This window comes from Petaurus breviceps, unplaced genomic scaffold (assembly GCF_028583685.1).
Source record: "Petaurus breviceps papuanus isolate PSGF00001 unplaced genomic scaffold, PetGlider_PUasm1.0 126, whole genome shotgun sequence".
Classification (NCBI taxonomy): Eukaryota; Metazoa; Chordata; class Mammalia; order Diprotodontia; family Petauridae; genus Petaurus; species Petaurus breviceps.
Window position 1 is genome coordinate 5,898,664 of NW_027185655.1, and position 17,804 is coordinate 5,916,467.

At 40.6% G+C, this 17,804-nt stretch overlaps 1 protein-coding gene across 1 annotated transcript in view; it reads left to right on the top strand.

Annotated features, from left to right (window-relative positions):
* Positions 1 to 1,934: 1,934 nt before the first annotated feature.
* The window catches only part of PARM1 (prostate androgen-regulated mucin-like protein 1), a 129,142-nt gene continuing 113,272 nt past the window's right edge, over positions 1,935 to 17,804 (top strand). The window contains exon 1 of the mRNA XM_069091825.1: positions 1,935 to 2,333. Within this exon, the coding sequence (XP_068947926.1) occupies positions 2,291 to 2,333 (43 nt within the window). The 5' untranslated portion in view covers positions 1,935 to 2,290. The remainder of the gene's footprint in view (positions 2,334 to 17,804) is intronic.

Here is a 17,804-nt window from a genome sequence, read left to right on the forward strand (position 1 = left end):
GGAAAAGTGTATGTTAAGTGCTAGGCTCTGGGAATACAAATAGAAAAAGTGAGACGCTCATGTGCTAACGGAGCTCACATTCTAATTAGGGGAAGCAATGCATAGAGCAGAGTTCAGATACAGGGCAGATGGGAAGGCCATGTGGTCCTTAAACTGTAGTGGCAGATGACAAAGTCCAGGAGTCCTTTGGACGTGACCATGGGAGATCCAAGATAGAAAGGTCCCAGCTGTCTTGCAACAATTATAAATATACTTTTTATAGAACTGGAAACAAAGTAGGTGTCCTTTGATTGATGAATGGCTTAACAAACCTGATACATAAAAAATGATGTAAGAAATCACGAGTATGAAGAGTATAGGGAGGCACAGGAAGACTTATGAACTGATACAAGGTGAAATCAGCAGAACCAGAAAAATAAAAGATGTAAACAGAAAAAAAGGCAATGAAAATCAAAGATGAAGACTATATAATGCTAGTGATCAAGGTTGAGCCAAAGAAAAGATACGAGAACCAACTTTCTTATTTCCTTTACAGAAGAGAGACCATAGAAGTGCACTATATGGCTCGTGTCAATGGACTTGATTGATAAGCTTACTGATTTTATTGAGTTGCTTGTTTTTTTCTCACTTTTTTCCCTTTATTTTATAAAGGATGGCTCTGAATGGGGGAGGGGTGGGATGTTTGGGGAAATGAAGGTGATGTTAAAAGACAACGCTATGAGAATTTATACTTAAGATGGGTCAGACATTGTGCTGCACACTGGAGATACAAGTACAAGAAAATAAAACCCAGCCACTCTCCATTAGGAATCTTGCAGTAATAGGAGAAAATAGCACATAAAAGGGTGCTTTTAGGGGGTGGGGTGGGGGTAGGTACCACCACAGGAAGCATGGTGGTCAAGTTGAAAAGTCAGAAACAAAATAGGGAGGGGAATGAAGAATAACTAGCCCAGGGCACTCATAAAATGAAGCTCTCCACATCCAACCTCACCAATAGGAAAATGGTGGAGGGAGATTCCAGGGTGAGATCACAAGTATTGAAGCAGCTGAAAAACAGTGGCCAAGTCCAAAAAGTCAGAAGCAAAGCCTGGGGGGGGGGGCGGTGAGGGAATGAAGGATAGCCAGCCTGGGCCTCTCCTCAAAGTATCAATTAAAATGAATTAAAAGGAAAGGGAAATGTGTCAGGTTCTATGCATAATCCTATTTCCAGAAGCTTCTTCAACCTGCCAAGATGAGTCTGCTTGGAGGGTCTTCCATTTCCATCACCAGCTTCCCCACAAGTGGGACTCAAGACTGCCTTTCCCCAAGCTCTTCATGCGCTCCTGGGTGGGAGAACCATCGGAAAGGAGAGCCTCTGACACAATTGCATTTTCCTCTGGATGGTGATTTGTTCCCTCCTTCAGGAAGGAAGGTTCTTTAATGCATTCAATTCACTAGACAATCACTGCAGCAGTAATGACTGGTAGTGCATCTGACTGTTTGTTTGAACGTTTATTATACATAAATAGAGTACTGCAATGATCTTGGAGGACTGGCGTACATCAGGTACAGCTGAGTTCGGTCTTCTGCACTGTGCGTCCAAGACACTACATCTGCCCAGATGAACCAGAAAAAAACTGTGAAATGCAAGGCAACCAAGCAGATGTCCTGGGACCTAGCTGAAAGGACAGGTCCGGGGCGCTCTGAAGAGGAAAGTGAACAAGAGGGCTTCTACAGACAGGAATGTAAGGTTGAAACCGAATGTGTCTCCTCCACATGGGAGCAGTCCCCCATGTGAAGGCACTGTGCGACAGCGCGGAAGCACCTAAATCCCTAGCCCAGCCAGAGACTTGCAATCTCACTGTCCAGCAGGGGCCGCCCTGGGCCGGAGCTCCCGGGACCCAGGCGTCTGCGGGAGGGGAGGGGACGGGAGCGCAGGGCCAGGAGAAGAGAGAGAGGATCGGGTTGACTTTGTCATCACAGTCCAGGCCAGCAGGAGGGACTGGCGAGTGGGAGGGGTTTCACTGCAGCAGAGCGCGGGCAGCGGCAGAGGCGGCAGTGCTGGGCTGGGATGGAGCAGAGGCTAGCCGGGCACTGGAGGGCACACCACTGAGTGCGCCTGCTGCCCCGACCCGAGCACCGAGGCTGCTGGGCTGTGAGTGGAGCGCCCCGGGGACGCGGAGGAGATCGTTCCGGACCAGTGGAAGAAGCTGCCTCCTGCGGCCAGCCTCTCACAGGGGGGGGCCTCTCTGCAAGCAGGAGGAGGAGCTGGAGCTCCGAGCGGAGCCCAGGCCAGAGCCCCAGGGGTACCATGGTGTGCCACACTCTCTTTACCCTGCTCGTCTTCGCGACAGGTACTTTGGCCTAAGTTCTCTCTTTGGGGAAAGACTCGGGTTAGGATTTCGGGGACAGTGAAATTAACTCCCCAGGTGTAGACGAATTAGGCTCTATTTTCCCTTGCGTGTCTAGGACCTTGGTGTTCATGTTCACAGAGGCGTGTGTGTCTGTACGCTTGGACCTGGAAGGGAGAGAGGGGGGTTAAACTTGAACTTGGGTCTGCACCTGCGTCTGGGTGTTTGAGATGAGAATGTGTCTGTATGCTTGGGCGGGGGGTCGAGGTGGTGGGGGCCCCGACTAGGAAGGGAGGTGGACTTGAGCTTGGCTCCGTACCTGCGTCTGGACGTTTGAGATAGCGTCTGGCTGTGACATTGACATGATGGATACTTAGGGACTGACTCTGGCCCAGGGAAGGAAGAACAGGTGGGCGCTCCGCGACACCGCTTGCATTCCCAGAGCCCAGGTTTGGGGGCTGCCCGGAGACTGCGTGGACTCCCCGGGGCCGGCGGCGCTGGGGATGGAGGTGGGGATGGGCTGTCACACCGCGGAGTGAAGCGCCTCAAGTTCCTGGGACCGGTTGGGTGCCCAGAAGTTTCCTCCCGAAGAGGAGGGATTGGGACGGGCTGAGAGGGCGATGGGGTGGAATCCGAAGGGCCAGGCTCTGCCCCTCCCTGGGGCTGCTGGCTCCCGGCTTGAACCTTCGGGGATTCTGCGATGATGCAGCGCCTGCGATCCCTCGGGCTGCGGAGCGCGGGGCCGAGGAGAGACCCGTAGGAAAGAAGGCAGCGAGGACTGCAGTTGCCTGCCTGAAAGGGGGAGAGGTTCTTCCACTTACAGATTCCATTCGTGCAGGACAGTGAACTAACTCAATTTCAGTCCCCCCCCCTCCTCCAAACGCCACTGCACTCCACCCCAGTCTCCCACCCCCACTCCCCACCCCGCCTTTCCCGCACACTGGGGACCACCCGCACCATTCCTACCTGCCTCCGCTAAGAGCTCTCTAGATGGGTGGAGGGGGGGGAAGGGGGAGAGAGAGGGAGGGAGACGGAGACAGACAGACAGACAGAGACAGACACAGAGAGATAGAGACAGAGAGAACAGAAAAGGAAAATAAAAGCTAATAAAGAGTCCAGTGAGTCGTACTTCTCAGCGAAAAAGCAAAGGAAGCTGGTCTCCCACTTTCGGGTACAGCTTGAAAAACAACCCAAACCAAAAACAATAATCAGAAAGTTAGGGGCTGGAGGATTCGAGGGCACAGCGCTGAGTCAGGAGTGGAAGGACCAACTTTCCAATTCCTGACCAGCCACTTAACTCCCTGCGTGATTTGTAGGCGAGTTAATTAACCTCTCCCTGCCTGCTTCAACTCTGTAAAGGATAGTGTCTGGTCCCTTCCACCTCTGACGGATGCTTGATATGATCGATTTCTGACAAGTCCAGATAATACTTTCACTTGTCATTCTTGGATCTATATATTATTAATAATAGCTAGCATATAGAGAGTGCTTTGGGTTTGTAAATATTATCTCATTTTATCCTCACAACAATCCTGGGAGGTAGGTGCAATTATTCCCTATTTTGCAGATGAGGAAACTGAGGCAGGCAGAAATTAAAATGGCTGCTCAGGGACGTACATCTAGTAAGAGTCTGAGGTCTGATTTGAACTCTTGTCTTTCTTACTCCAAGTCTAGTGCTCTATTGAAGTGCCTCTTATTGAATTGGAAAGTAGAAATTCAGGCCCATTTTAAAAATGGAAGGTTTCCAGAGATTGTTAGGGGGTACAGGGATCTTATAGAACACGGGTCCAACCCTTTCATTTTGCTGAGGAAGAAAGTGAAGTCCAGAAACCTGAACCAACTTGCCTAAAGTGATAGAACTAGGGCAGAGCAGCTTTGAAACAGAAATAGTGGGCTCTTAACTCCTGCTTCACCGAGGACAAAAATGACCATTTGAAGGTGACTTTGGAATACAAAGTCCTGCCTTCTTCACTCAGGAAAACCGCTGACTTTTCTCCTTAGTTGTATCTATATGTCCCCAGTTAATTGATATATATGGGCACTCTATTGGCTAGCCATTTGCAACAAAGCAGAAGGAAGCAGGCACAGGTTTTGCTGAATATAGGAGAGGTTCCATTCTAAGGAAATGTAGCAGCAAAAATAGTGAGTCATATGATTCTTTATTTTTTTTTTATAAATCATACACAAAATAAACATTTTCTCAGCCGAAGGCCACAAAAAGAATCCCAAATCATAAAAAAGAGAATATAAGAAATTAATTACATATGGTCAATTAATTACATACTATATATGTATATGTATTGTGTGTATGTATATGTATGTGTGTGTGTGTGTGTATATATACACTCACACACACACATACACACATATAGTATTATGGTACCAAAATTGTCTTTCTTGTCCATTTCCTTTTCAGAACTGCCTTCTCCTCTCTTCTGTGCATTTAAAAAATATTCAATGTTCTTTTCTTTCTTTTTTTCTTTTTTATTATGATCACCACCACCCCCAGACTCTACTCAAGCTACCCCCCATAAGAACCTTTCCTTATAGCTATTAAGTACAGTCAAGAAAATCATATTTGTGTCATATCTGTATTATCTGAAAATGTTTCTTCTTCTCTAGTCTATTACCCCTCCACTAAGAGGTGGGAGACATTTTATCAGCAATATTTTGGAATCATAATTGATCGTTGCATTGATGAGTTTTTAAGTCTTTCAAAGTTCTTTTCACTTACAATATTTTGGTCATAGTATAAATAATTCCCGTGCCTCTGTTGACTGCATTCAACATCAGTTCATACTGTCTGATTCCTAGGTTCCTCTAAACTGGTCCCTTTTCTTCATTTGTTATGGTTAAATAGTAATCCATTACATTTGTATACAACAATTTGCTCATTTCTCAATAAATGGATACCCACTTTCTGTCCAGTTCTTTGCTTCAATAAAATGTGTTGCCATAAGTATTTTTGTGCATAGGAATCCTTCCCTCTGACTCTGATCTCTTTGATTCACTGGGTCAGAGAGTATACACAACTGAGTCATTGGACAGGGCATACTCCAAATTGCTTCCCAGAATGACTGGACCAATTTGAAGTTCCACCAAAGGAACATTAATGTGACTGGCCTACCACAACCAATCTGACAATGGTGATTTTCTACTTTGGTTAACTTTGCCATCTGATAGATATGAGGCAGGACACCAGAACTGGCTTATTTGATATTTCTCTAATTATTCATGATTTGGAGTCTTTTTTTTCCTGCTTTTTGGAGGACAGCAGTGCAATTGGGGTTAAGTGACTTGCCTAAGGTCACATGGTTAGTAAGTGTTAAGTGTCTGAGGCTGGATTTGAACTCAGGTCCTCCCAGCTCCAGGGCCAGTGCTCTATTCACTGTGGAGCCTTTTTTTTTTTAATACAGTTATTGAAAACTTGAATTTCTTGCCTTGAGATTTGGCTGTTCATATATTTTGACCACTTATCTCCTGGAGCATGGCTTTTTTTCTCATATACTTGTTTATCAGAGAAATTTCCTGCAAAAAAAAATTTCACATTAACTCTTTCCCTTCCAATTCTAATTGCATTGATTTTGTTTGTACAAAAACTTTTCAGTTTTATGAAAGAAAAATTGTCCATTTTACTTCCTATGATCATATATATCCCTTGTTATGTCAAGAAGTGTTCACCTACCCATAAATGAGAAAGGTATCTCTATCCATTTTCCCCCTTTAAAAAAAGATAGCTTTGTATATCTTGGTCATACACCTATTTGGGACTTATTGCATATAGTATGAATTGTTGATCTAAGCTTTATTTATCTCAGACTATTTTCTAACTTTCCCAGAAGTTTCTGTTGAATATTGAGTCTCAACCCTAATCATATATATCCTTGAATACTATGCCAATATGTTCAATTGTCCCATTCATCAACTTCTCTATTTTTAGCTAGTAATAAATTATAATAATAGCACTAGTATATAGCACTTTAAGGTTTGCAAAGCCTTTACATGTCCTACATCATTTAATACTCACAATAATGCTGTGAGGTAAGTGCTATTATTATCCTCATTTTAGCAATGAGGAAACTGAGAAAAGAAAAATTAAGGGACTTGCCTAGGATCATATAGCAGGAATCAAACTCAGATCTTCCTGGCTCAAAGTCCAACCCTCTATCCATGGTACCACCTAGATGCTTTAGATTACTGTCATGATTCTTACTTTATGGTACACTTTAAGATCTATCTTCCTCCTTGCATTCTTTTATTATATCCCTAAACTTCTTGACCTTTTGTTTCTCCAGGTGAATTTTTATCATTTTGTCTAGTTCTAGAAAGTAACCCTTTGTCAGTTTAGGTGGCATGGTACTGAAGCTGTAAATTAATTCAGATTATATTTTTTAGCACAGCCCAACCACGTACACTTCATACCCTTCCAATTATTTGCCTTCCTTTATTTTTGTAAAGAGTAGTTTATAGTGTTATTCATATAATTTGTGTGTGTTCATAAATGGAATCCCAATGATTCTTAAAATTTCTCCTCAACTGATCTCTTTCTCCTTCTCTTTGCACAATTCTCAAATGGGAGTTAGTTCCAAGCCCTGGTTTAACTCTGACAAGCCTCTCTAGGATGGTGTGGATCACACTGGTATCAGGCCTCCTGCACAGTCCTCCAGGAGCTTGTGTCCAAGAGCTGAGTTCGTTTTGTGTCCTATTCTGTTTACAATGCTCTAAGGAGTGTCCAGGTGGGACCTGTAAGGGTGTGATGGTAAATGTTTAACAACTGTCTCTCGGGGGGGGGGGGGGGGGGGATGTATATTTGACATACTTTTAAGTTTATTCTGAACTATTAACATTTTCTCCATTACTTTAAGATTAGACAACTTACAGATAAACCAAGTCTTGATCTGTAGTTTTTGCTGATATCCAAGATGTAAATGCTCCCCAATAAAAGCTTAAAAATTGGTCATAACTTGTAAGAGCTGGCTCAGAACACAATTGCTTGTCTCTCTATGCAGTGACCTACTAGGACTGGGTCTGCTCCCCATTCTGTTCTGAAAGACCAGTGCTGGGCTCTAGCTTTTGTTTTTGAGAGGTGATGTGGTATAGTAAGAAAAGAATAATGGTTTTGAGCCAGAGACCTGGGTTACTATCCCTGATTCAGTATTGACTAGCTGTGGGACCTGATGAAGTCACTAAAACTTTCAAAGCCTCAGTTCCCTCATCTCTTAAGTTTAGATAACAAAACTTGCAATACATTCTTCATTAGATTGTTATAAGGAAAGTGCACTCTAAATCTTAAGGTGCCATACATGTATGAGTTTTGTTTTGTTTTGTTTTGTATCATTCTTTCACCTCATTTGTGCAGGCAAAGGTAAGAGTCTAGTAGAATCACTGAAAATACCAGATTTGTTTTGCTTTTAACTTCTGAGTTTGTACTTTGGCAATGGTTATGAGTGCTATTCTTCTGGAATTTAATTCTATTGTACCTGGAAAAAAAGTTTAAATTAATCCAATTATCCCTTAAGATTGTTTTCACCAAAAGGAGTTCCCGTTAGCACCAAAAGTATCCTGAGTGATATCAGAAAAGTACTGAATCGTAAATTGTTTATGCTTACATTGGAGAGAAGGATTTGGAGGGAGTTGCAAAGAACTGAAAGGGGAATTATTTTGTCAGCATTATTTTTCTCATTCCTGCAGTTCTACCATGCCTCCCCATCCCTTTTTTTTAATAAATTTTCAGAAAACCAACTGTTTAAAAAAAAAGCAAACAACAACAAAAAAATTAGATTGAATATTTAAATGCTGGGAGAAAGGGAAGGGGTAGAGTGAGACTTTTCTTACTGGAAACCAATCCTAACTATATATCTAGAGCATTTCCCCTTCATTTCTTCAAGCTGACATTTTTATACGTACTGAAAATAGATGTCTATTTTCAACAATGTCATAAATGGGCCTTTGCATTTGCTTTTCACTTTAAAAAAAGAAACAAAACTTGTGTGGTTTCTACACCAAAAGAACCAAAGCAGAACATTTTGTACGTAATAGGTGCTTGATAATTGAATTGTTAACTTGTTCTATTTGTTTGAAGAGTTTTAAAACTCTCATAAATTTGATTAATGTGTGAATCCAACCTTGATGTCTCAGAATTTAAAAAAAACACCCTCCTTAATAACAAAATGTGGGGGTAGTTTTTACCTGATTTATTACTATAATATTAAGTGTGTGTGTGTGTGTGTGTGTGTGTGTGTGTGTGTGTGTGTATTACTCAACTCTCCACTTGGACTGTGTGTAGACAGAGCAAAAAGTAAGAATATTGCCACTCTCATTTCCATCCCAACTCTCCCAAGAAGTTAGGAATTCTTTACATTCCTACAAGTTTTCTCAATCATTTAAAGTGGAAGAAAATGGTTTAGAGAAGGAGGGAGGGGAGAAACTTATGTCAGAGAAAGCAATTGAGGCTATGACAATAGTCCAGATGAGGGGTGATGAAGATGTGGACCAAGATGAGGGTCTTATGAGTGGAGAGATGGGCATATGTGCTGAAGATATTGGGGAGGGGCAGAATTGATAAGACTTGGCAACTGATCACCCATGGAACATCAGGGAGAAGGGAGAGTCAAGGACAATTATGATGTTGTAAAACTGAGTGAATGGAAGGATGGTGGTACCCTACCTGGCAACACCTATATCTACCTTTGGATAGGATCAAGTATATATCTATATAGATATAGATATATTAATTTCATTGTGAGCTTCACTAGCAAACAAAAACATTTTAATATACAAAAAATAAGAGAGAAGTTCCTGTAAGAAAGTATGGATCTCTGTAAACTTCTTTATTTTTAAAGAAACATACATTTATCATCATCATCACCAATGCTGGATTTCCCTATCGAGCCCAGCCTAGAAGTACAGTGGTCACTCCACTCACAAGCCACCACTGGTTATAAGGGGAGCTTTGACCTGATCCATTTCCAAGCTGAGCAGTTTGCTCCTCTTACGTAGACTGATGGCTTCCTGTCCCAAGGTTCTCACCATTCTGTTGGTGCTAGATTTACTGGTGACACCTGATCACCTTAGTCCACTGCAGCTCAGAATTCCTAAACTCAACTGGTCCACCAGCCTCCGGCTCCCTAGTAGCAGGAATTACAGGGATACACCATCCCACTGAGGGCAGTTAGAGGGTGCAGTGGATAGAACACTGGGCCTGGAGTCAAGAAGACTCATCTCTCCAAGTTCAAATCCATCTTCAGACTCCTACTAGCTAATCTTATGCTGGGCAAGTCACTTAACCCTGTTTGCCTCAGTTTCCTTACCTGTAAATGAACTGGAGAAGGAAATGGCAAACCATTCCAGTATCTTTGCCAAGAAATCCCAAGTACGGTCACAAAGAGTCAGATAGAACTAAAAAATAACTAAACAGCAGCAACAATCACCCCATCCAGTAAATATATTAAATTTATAAAGGTAGCAGCAAAATTACTCCATCTGTGTCTCCTTCTACACTTTCCCCCCCCATGAATTTTTTTAAATATTCTATTGATTTTTTTTCATATCTAACATTATCCACTAATCTGCTCCCAACACAGAACACCTTCCTTGTAGCAAGAAAAAAAAATGCTTTGTTCTGAAAAAAATTAATCAACACATTGGTCATGTCAATCATGATGTCCATGGTCCATCATCGCTTCTTTGGGATCGAGATTAGACAGTGTATGCAATTTAAATAAGATCCTTAAGTGTTATTTTCATTTATATTTTTGTATTCATTCTCTTAAATCTTTAAACCATAGATTTAGAGCTAAAGAGTCCTAAGAGCCATCTGATTCACACACACACACACACACACACACACACATCCACACACTTACAAATAAAGCAACCAGAACCTAGTGAGGTTAAAGTCACCTAGGTATTAAATAGTAAAAGTGGAATTTGAATCCAGAACTTAACTCTAAATGGGTTGGTCTTTCCTCGGAAACAGCCTCTATTTTCTCATGATTCTGCTTTCTTTATATCAATTCATAAAAATCTTCTGATGTTTCTCTAATTTCCTCAACCTCCATTCTTAAAGCCCAATATAATTAAATTACATTAATATAACTTAATTTGTTTAGCCATTTTCCCTTCCCTCCACCAGGGTACTTTCTTTGTCTACTTCTTTTTTTCTGCAAAGAGTGCTTATGGGGACTTTCTATGGGAAAATGAACAGTCGGCTGGATTACAAGGTCTAAAGTTATTGACTTTTTCTCAAATAATTCCAAATTATTTCTCAGAGTGGTCAGACAATTCAAAGATTTATCAACAACATATTGGTGTGCCTGACTTTAAATAGCACCTCCAACATCTGTGATTTCCATCCTTCCAAATCAGCTGGTATGTTGAAACCTCGGTTCCTTTCTCTTGATGATTTGGACCATTTTCTCCCACATGGTTATTGAAAGTTTGCTCTTTCTTCTTTTGAAAACTGATTCTATATTTCGAGAGCATGAAGAATTGTACATCGTCTTACATTTTAGGGTCAGCTCTATAAATTCATAATGCTCTGGATGATTGATGCCAGAAAACAAGCTTTGAAATCCTGTAAATCTTGATTTGACCTTAATAGGGAGTAGATTCTCTATCCTCTCCCAATTTCAGATTCTCTATAGACTTGACCTAATTGACCCAGTGCTTTCACAAGGAAAACATTTTCAAATATTTATACTGCTTTGGGGAGAGCAGAGGAGAGAATAAGCATAGAATCAGGCACTGTGCTAAACACTTTACAAATATTATTATCTCTTTTGGTCCACAAAACAATCCTGAGAGGCAGATTTTATTATTATCATCCCCATTTTACAGATGAGGAAACTGAGTCTAAAGGTTGAGTGACTTGCGTAGGGTCATATAGCTCATAAGTGTCTGAGGTGAGATTTGAACTCATGTCTTCCTGACTCCAGGCCCAGTACTTTGTGACACACTTCTGGATATAATCAAAGCAGTTTTTCCTGAGCTGGGCCTAAGGACAGTCTCCTGGTTGTTTGCGTTAGATTCTGGAACAAATGAAACTTATGATGTCATAGCAGGTGAAAGATATTTAACAAGGATAGGCATTGAATTGATACAGCTGATGCAACTAAATCCTTGCCTGAGTTCCCCATCATGGTCTACCAAACATGAGAGAGAAGCTGGAGGCACATCATGGACATTTTATATAATAGCTCATCATGGCGTACTAGTAGACCTCTGAGCCAGCTAAGCCTGGAGGATGGCTTCAATACCTTTTTTAAGGAAAAACTAACCTAACTTGCATGAGAGAAAGAATTAGAACATTGCTCCTACCACATAATCCTTAGGAGAAAATGTGTATCTCTAAACACTTTGATGAACAAAAAAGAGAAAAGCAAATCAATTAATTGGGCACACAACTTTAAAAAAAATTGAATGGTAAATAAAAAACAATAAACACAAGAATAGAAATTCTGAAAATCAAAAAAGATGTAAAATTCAAAACAGCCAGCACCCTTTGACAGCTCATTTTTTCAAAAAGAAAATCATTGATTAAAAGATATTAACTCTGTCTAGTACTAAGAATTTACACCAAGCAGAAGTCTTCTAGACCTTAGCTGCCATTTGGTAAAAGAAAATAAAAATGTTGAGGAATAGTTTTGATCCTCTCTATTCCATTCATTTTAATGCTGAGATCTCAAAATTCTTCATCAATATTAAGTAACAATAATTTATATCAGATAGTTGAAGATTCAGCTGTTAGCACTTGATAGTTTCAGCTGTTCAGCAATCTGAAACCTTTAACCATATGAAAGGGTATCAGACAAAAAGTGTTCCTTAAATGCCTACTGTCCGGGCACTGCATGAGCAAGGCTTTGGGTTTACAGGTACAAAAAAAAAAAAAAAAAGAAAAGCAAAAGAAGCAATCCCTAAATCCAATGAGCTCACATTGTCATGAAATATATGCCTAAGGTAAAACTCATGATTAGATAATTGTATTTATTTATTTAAATAATAGTTAAGGTGCTAAATCAGACACTTAGAGGTATTTTATTATACTAAAAGAGGACAATAAAAATACAATGGAAATAATTCTGGTTTGGGAGTGAGAAATCTGAGTTGGAATTCCAACCCTTCTGTTTACTGCCCATATGGCCCTTAGTCAAGTCATTAACCTCTCTGAGCCTCAGTTGTCCTATCTGTAAAATGGGGTGCTTGGACTAGATGGTCTCTGATGCCCCTTCCAGTTCTACCTTTGATCTTAAGTGGGGAGTCAGCAGTGAAATTGCATTTTCATTAAATGAAGCTGGCGAATGCATTTCCTCTAAAGTAGTGAATTTGAATCCTTCTGATTCCCACCATGAGATCATTGAAGCCAAAACCAGGTTGGTCATTGGAGAAAGCATAAAAGAGTTGTTTTTAAGTCTTCCTTTACTTGTTTCAGGGCAATGAGGCAATAGGCTGGTGCTCAGTCTGTTCATTTGGAAAGGGGGGAAGGTAATGCCTGTTCCAACCAATTCCTGGTGGTGTTATGACACTACAAAGCACATGCATTTCCCCCACATCTAGAATAGGTGTCTACCCCTCCACCCACTTTGAAATCCTTGCCTTTTTACTTTTTTTTTTCTTTTTTGGAGGGGGGAAAGCAGGGCAATTGGGGTTAATTGACTTGCCCAAGTCACACGGCTAGTTTTTGTGTTAAGTATCTGAAGCTGAATTTGAATTCAGGTCCTCCTGACCCCAGGGGTAGTGCTCTATTCACTACACCACCTAGCTGCCCCAATCCTTGCATTTTTTTCAAGGGCCTACATCCTCACTGGCTGCCTCCTTCTCTGAGTCTCCCAACTGGAAATTATATTTCCCTTCCTGAATCTATCATACCACCCTGGACCTTTCTTTTGTAATTTTGTGGATTTGGGCATCCTTCTTTTATGTCTCCTCCTGGATTGCCAATCTCCTGTGTGGGTAAGGACCAAGTCTTCTTTTATTCTATATCCCCAACTGCAAGCATAGGGCCTGAAATGTAGTAGTTACTTAATAAATGTTGAATTAAATTGATCAGAATAGTAAATGAATGAAATAATGTGTGAAAGCACCATATAAAACACAAGACAGTTGTAGTAATTTTGGCTTGGACCTACAATTTCATTTATATAAGGAATTCCTAGTGAAAAAACTCTTTTCATGCAGGCCAACATTTGGTCTATAACTTAACAGTCTTAGAGAGTTTACTAGGAAGCTAAGATTTTCCATGACTTATTATGTAAATGTGAGCTATTCGAGAAGTAATGGTAGGGGTAGTAATAATGGTGTTGATAGTGGTGGCAGTGATGGTGTTCATGACGGTGGTAGTCTGCTAAGATATAATGGTGTTTCGATCTGTGTCATTGGAGAAAGTACCAATGTAGATGAAATTTAATTCAATAGCAAATTCACTGTTTCCTAGTCCCTCTTTGCCTTCAAGTAGCTTAGAGACTATTGGGAGAAAATAGCATTTTTATGGAAAGTAAGCACAAAATACATGCACTTGGGGCCCAACCTCCCATTCCCCTACCCCTGCTGATACTATTAGCACAAATAGAGCAGATTCAATCATACATCTTCTAGGGGTGGGTGACCTGTGCCCTCGAGGCCAAATGTGGCCCTCTAGGTCCTGCAGTGCAGCCCTTTGACTGAATCCAAGCTTCACAGAACAAATCCCCTTAATAAAAGGATTTGCTATGTAAAGTTTGGCCTCAGTCAAAAGGCCACATCCCAGGACCTAGAGGGACATATGTGGCCTCAAGGTCCCAGGTTCCCCACCCTTGGATGACTCTTAGGAGGTCCCTTTCTCTTTAGCTCTTGGCTGTAGCCATGAAACTCAAGGGGTATCTCCAAAATAAAACCTAGGTATGACTAATTATACTTTTCCCCAATTGTGGGTAACAGGATCCCCAAGTCTTACATAGACACTCAGAGTATAAGATGGGTATAAGGTATGGGACAGCCTTTATTTCATCCACCACAAAAAAATCACAAAGGACTTATAGGGAACCATGAACAAGTTCAGAAGTATAAATCACTCAAATAGCCTAATAGAGCCCATCCAGAGCATTAAAGAAAGTATGATTAAAGGACATCATCATCTCCATCAAAATAATAACATGTAAAAGTATAATGGGAAGGGAGGGGAATCAAGCTCACCAGGAAAAGCTGGGGTTTTTCCTTCTTTTTCCTCCATCATTGTAAACCTCAAGAAATGCCACCCAGGCTACCCACTGATAATAAGGCATTAGACATTTCTTACATGTCATTATGGAAATGCTCAAAGTACTGAATATAGAACAATGTCATTATCTCGGGCTCTGTGCCTTCACAAAATATAGCTTCATTTCTGATAGCATTGGCCACCTATCACTGTATCCCTGATGCTTTGCTATTAACTCTATCCATCGCCTTTAAAAATAGATTGGGTTTCTTTTAGAAAACCCAATGAATGGCTACAGAAGAGGGAAAGAAGATACCACTGGATTACCCCTGTTTGAATCAGCCCATCACAAGATTCTGGCTATATACTGGATGCTGCATTCTTTAGTAAGAGCAGAAATGAGACGCAAGAGTAGCAAGCATCTTAGTGACTACCCTAGCAGAGCCCACGTTTTGTCTTTGTTTCATATGCTTTTTGTAAATGCTTTCTTCTGCGGGTGCTAGTTGTCTTGTCCAATAGAATATAAACTCCTTGAGGGCAGGGACTGTTTCAATTTTGGGTTTTGTGTACCTAGCACTGTGCCTGGCATAATAGAGGGTGTTTAATAAATGTTTATTGATTAATTAAAGTTTCCTTTGTAAGGGCTACATTGTACTATGTATGATCTCACTACTGCTGTTGGCTAAATATCAAATTCTATGTTCTTTTTCCTTGACAAGTTGCAATGATTCTTCCATTTAATTGACATTTCTGCATGCTGCTCCAGGTCACACATCAGTCTTTCCAGCCCCAAGATTCACACAATTCCTGTCAGTAAGCTATTTTCACATACAAAAGGGAACATGCCCAAAGGACCTACTAACTTATAAATTATATCTCCTCCATCAAATGAGGTTTAAGCCTATGACTCTGGCAGAGAGTGATAGCAAAATTGTTTGCAACCCCAAAGCAAGGAAAGTTGAACTATCAGTATGGTGTAGGGGAAAGGATGATGAATTTGGAGTCAGAGATTCAAATCCTAGCCTCTCTACTTCCTACCTTCCTACCCTGGGATCACGGGGAAATTATTTCCTCTTTTGGGGGGGGGAGTATGCTGGTACTTCTTTTGCTGGGTAGGATGCCATTTTTTAAATTTCCTGTGGAATTTTAGCTAACTTTGAGTCTGCCTCATCAAAACTATGAAGTTCTACATGATTTCCTGGTCCTGAAGACCACATAATCATGAATTTATGATTGTGTGTAATATTATATCCTGTAGTGAAGAACTTGGTTGTCATTCTTGGATGTGTGCTGACACCAGTGAATATGGTCAATGTCAAAGTCACTGGCTTCTTCCCAGGCTTCTGCCATTCGTGTTAACCTCCACCTCATTTAATGAAGGCATGTTTAATTGTTGAATGGCTGCCAACAAAAACATGGGCTGAAAAAATGTATAATTAGCCAGCATCCTTTAGACAGTACTGACCATGAAAAAAATCTTGTGTTATCAAATTGTCTGGAATTGGATGTCTACAATTGGACATACCATCCCTGTTAACGTCAGAGAAAAGGAAATGGATCAATCCATTGCAATCAAAACTGTGTGTCTCACTGACCATTTGACACCCATCTGACACGTCTTCAGGTTGCAATATGTGCAGCACATCTGGAAGTGCCATAGGTTGGACTGCAAAGGGAAATACTGTCAAGGACACAGCTAATGTCCTTCCTCTAGGGAACCACAACAAGGAAAGAGCTACTAGCTCAGTGGCTTGTGTGAGGCCAGTGGCGCACAACCCTCTGTCAGGACAAGCTGGAGAGCAGAGAGTTCTGCTGGATAATAGGAAACCATTCTCCTCTGCCTGTGTTGGGATGCCATATTGCCCGATGAATGATTTATCATTGGATAAGAAAGCTGGAAATAATAAGCATTGTAACTATGTGACAATGTAACTATAAAAATGTAACTGTGTAGTGTTATATACACAAAATACACTATATACATATAAACATATATGTATATATGCGCGTGTGTTATAGATGTATATATGTGTATATGTATACATATGAGTTTTATACCTCTGATTTCCCAGTGAGAAATTCTTCCTTAGGAAGAAGTTGTCATTTTAAATGAAACTTTATCAAGGTAATATTAGCCTGGGAAAATAGAGTATACTAGTCACTTAAAAAAATTTGAATTATAATTTTGAAGAGATGTCTATACTTTGCATAAGAATCAAATAGTACTTTAAAATAGTTTTATTAACCATTTCTCCACAATTAACTTTGGTTATATTAACTGACAGGTGTCTATTTTGATCCAAAGAATTTGGTGCAAAAATATATTATATTAAATGCATATTGTGTATATATGTATATTTCTAACCACCTCTTCAAAAATAATAATAGCTATACATAGAACATATACATAGAACTTTGTAAATATTATCTCATTTTATCATCAGGCGCTACTCTTATTCCCATTTTTACATGGAAGGAAACTGAGGCAGACAGCCATGAAGTGACTTGCCCAAGGACAGATAGTCTTTAAATGTCTAAAACAGAATTGAAGTTCAAGTCTTTTGACTCTGGGTCTAGCATTTTATCATGACACCTAACTGCCTAAGAAAGTAAGATATATTCAAAGCATCTAAGCTAAGTGGGGCTGCCCAGTATGTAATTGCCATTAGTGCTGATGAGGTTTCTGTGTAGATATTGATTGTTGTGTAGGAATAAAGCATCTTGCAAATCCCAAATGCACCACAGATTCTTGATAAAAAGAACAATCTGGAGCTCCTCTGAGCAGTTCTTGGTTATCTCATGTGTGTTTAAAGTACTTTGAAGGGTTTTCTCCTAGACTTACGTGATCACATTGTCTGAGCATTTTCTGCAGACTTTTTGACTATACCAAGCTCCTCGAAAATGAGGTTTGGTGAAAAGCACTATATAGACAGGCATTTTTCTAACCATGACAATAGGCATTAATGGTACCTGAGTATGATTACTCATCAATCAGTATGGTCAAAGGGGAGGGGCAGGTGAGAACAAGACCAGTTAAGCAAGTAGAGCAGCCTTTCTGGACAACAGGAATGAGTAGAGCATGATGGTTTGTAGCCTAAAAATAAAATTTTCTCTTGCAGTACGCTGAAATGGATATGGGAGGACTTTGTTAAATGTTAAAGAACAGTCCATGAAAAAAGCACCATCACCCACCCCTTCCTCCCATATGTGTATTTACCCACCTGGACATGGAGTTAAGGCTTAATGTTGTGAAAAGAAGGAAGGAAGGAAGGAAGGAAGGAAGGAAGGAAGGAAGGAAGGAA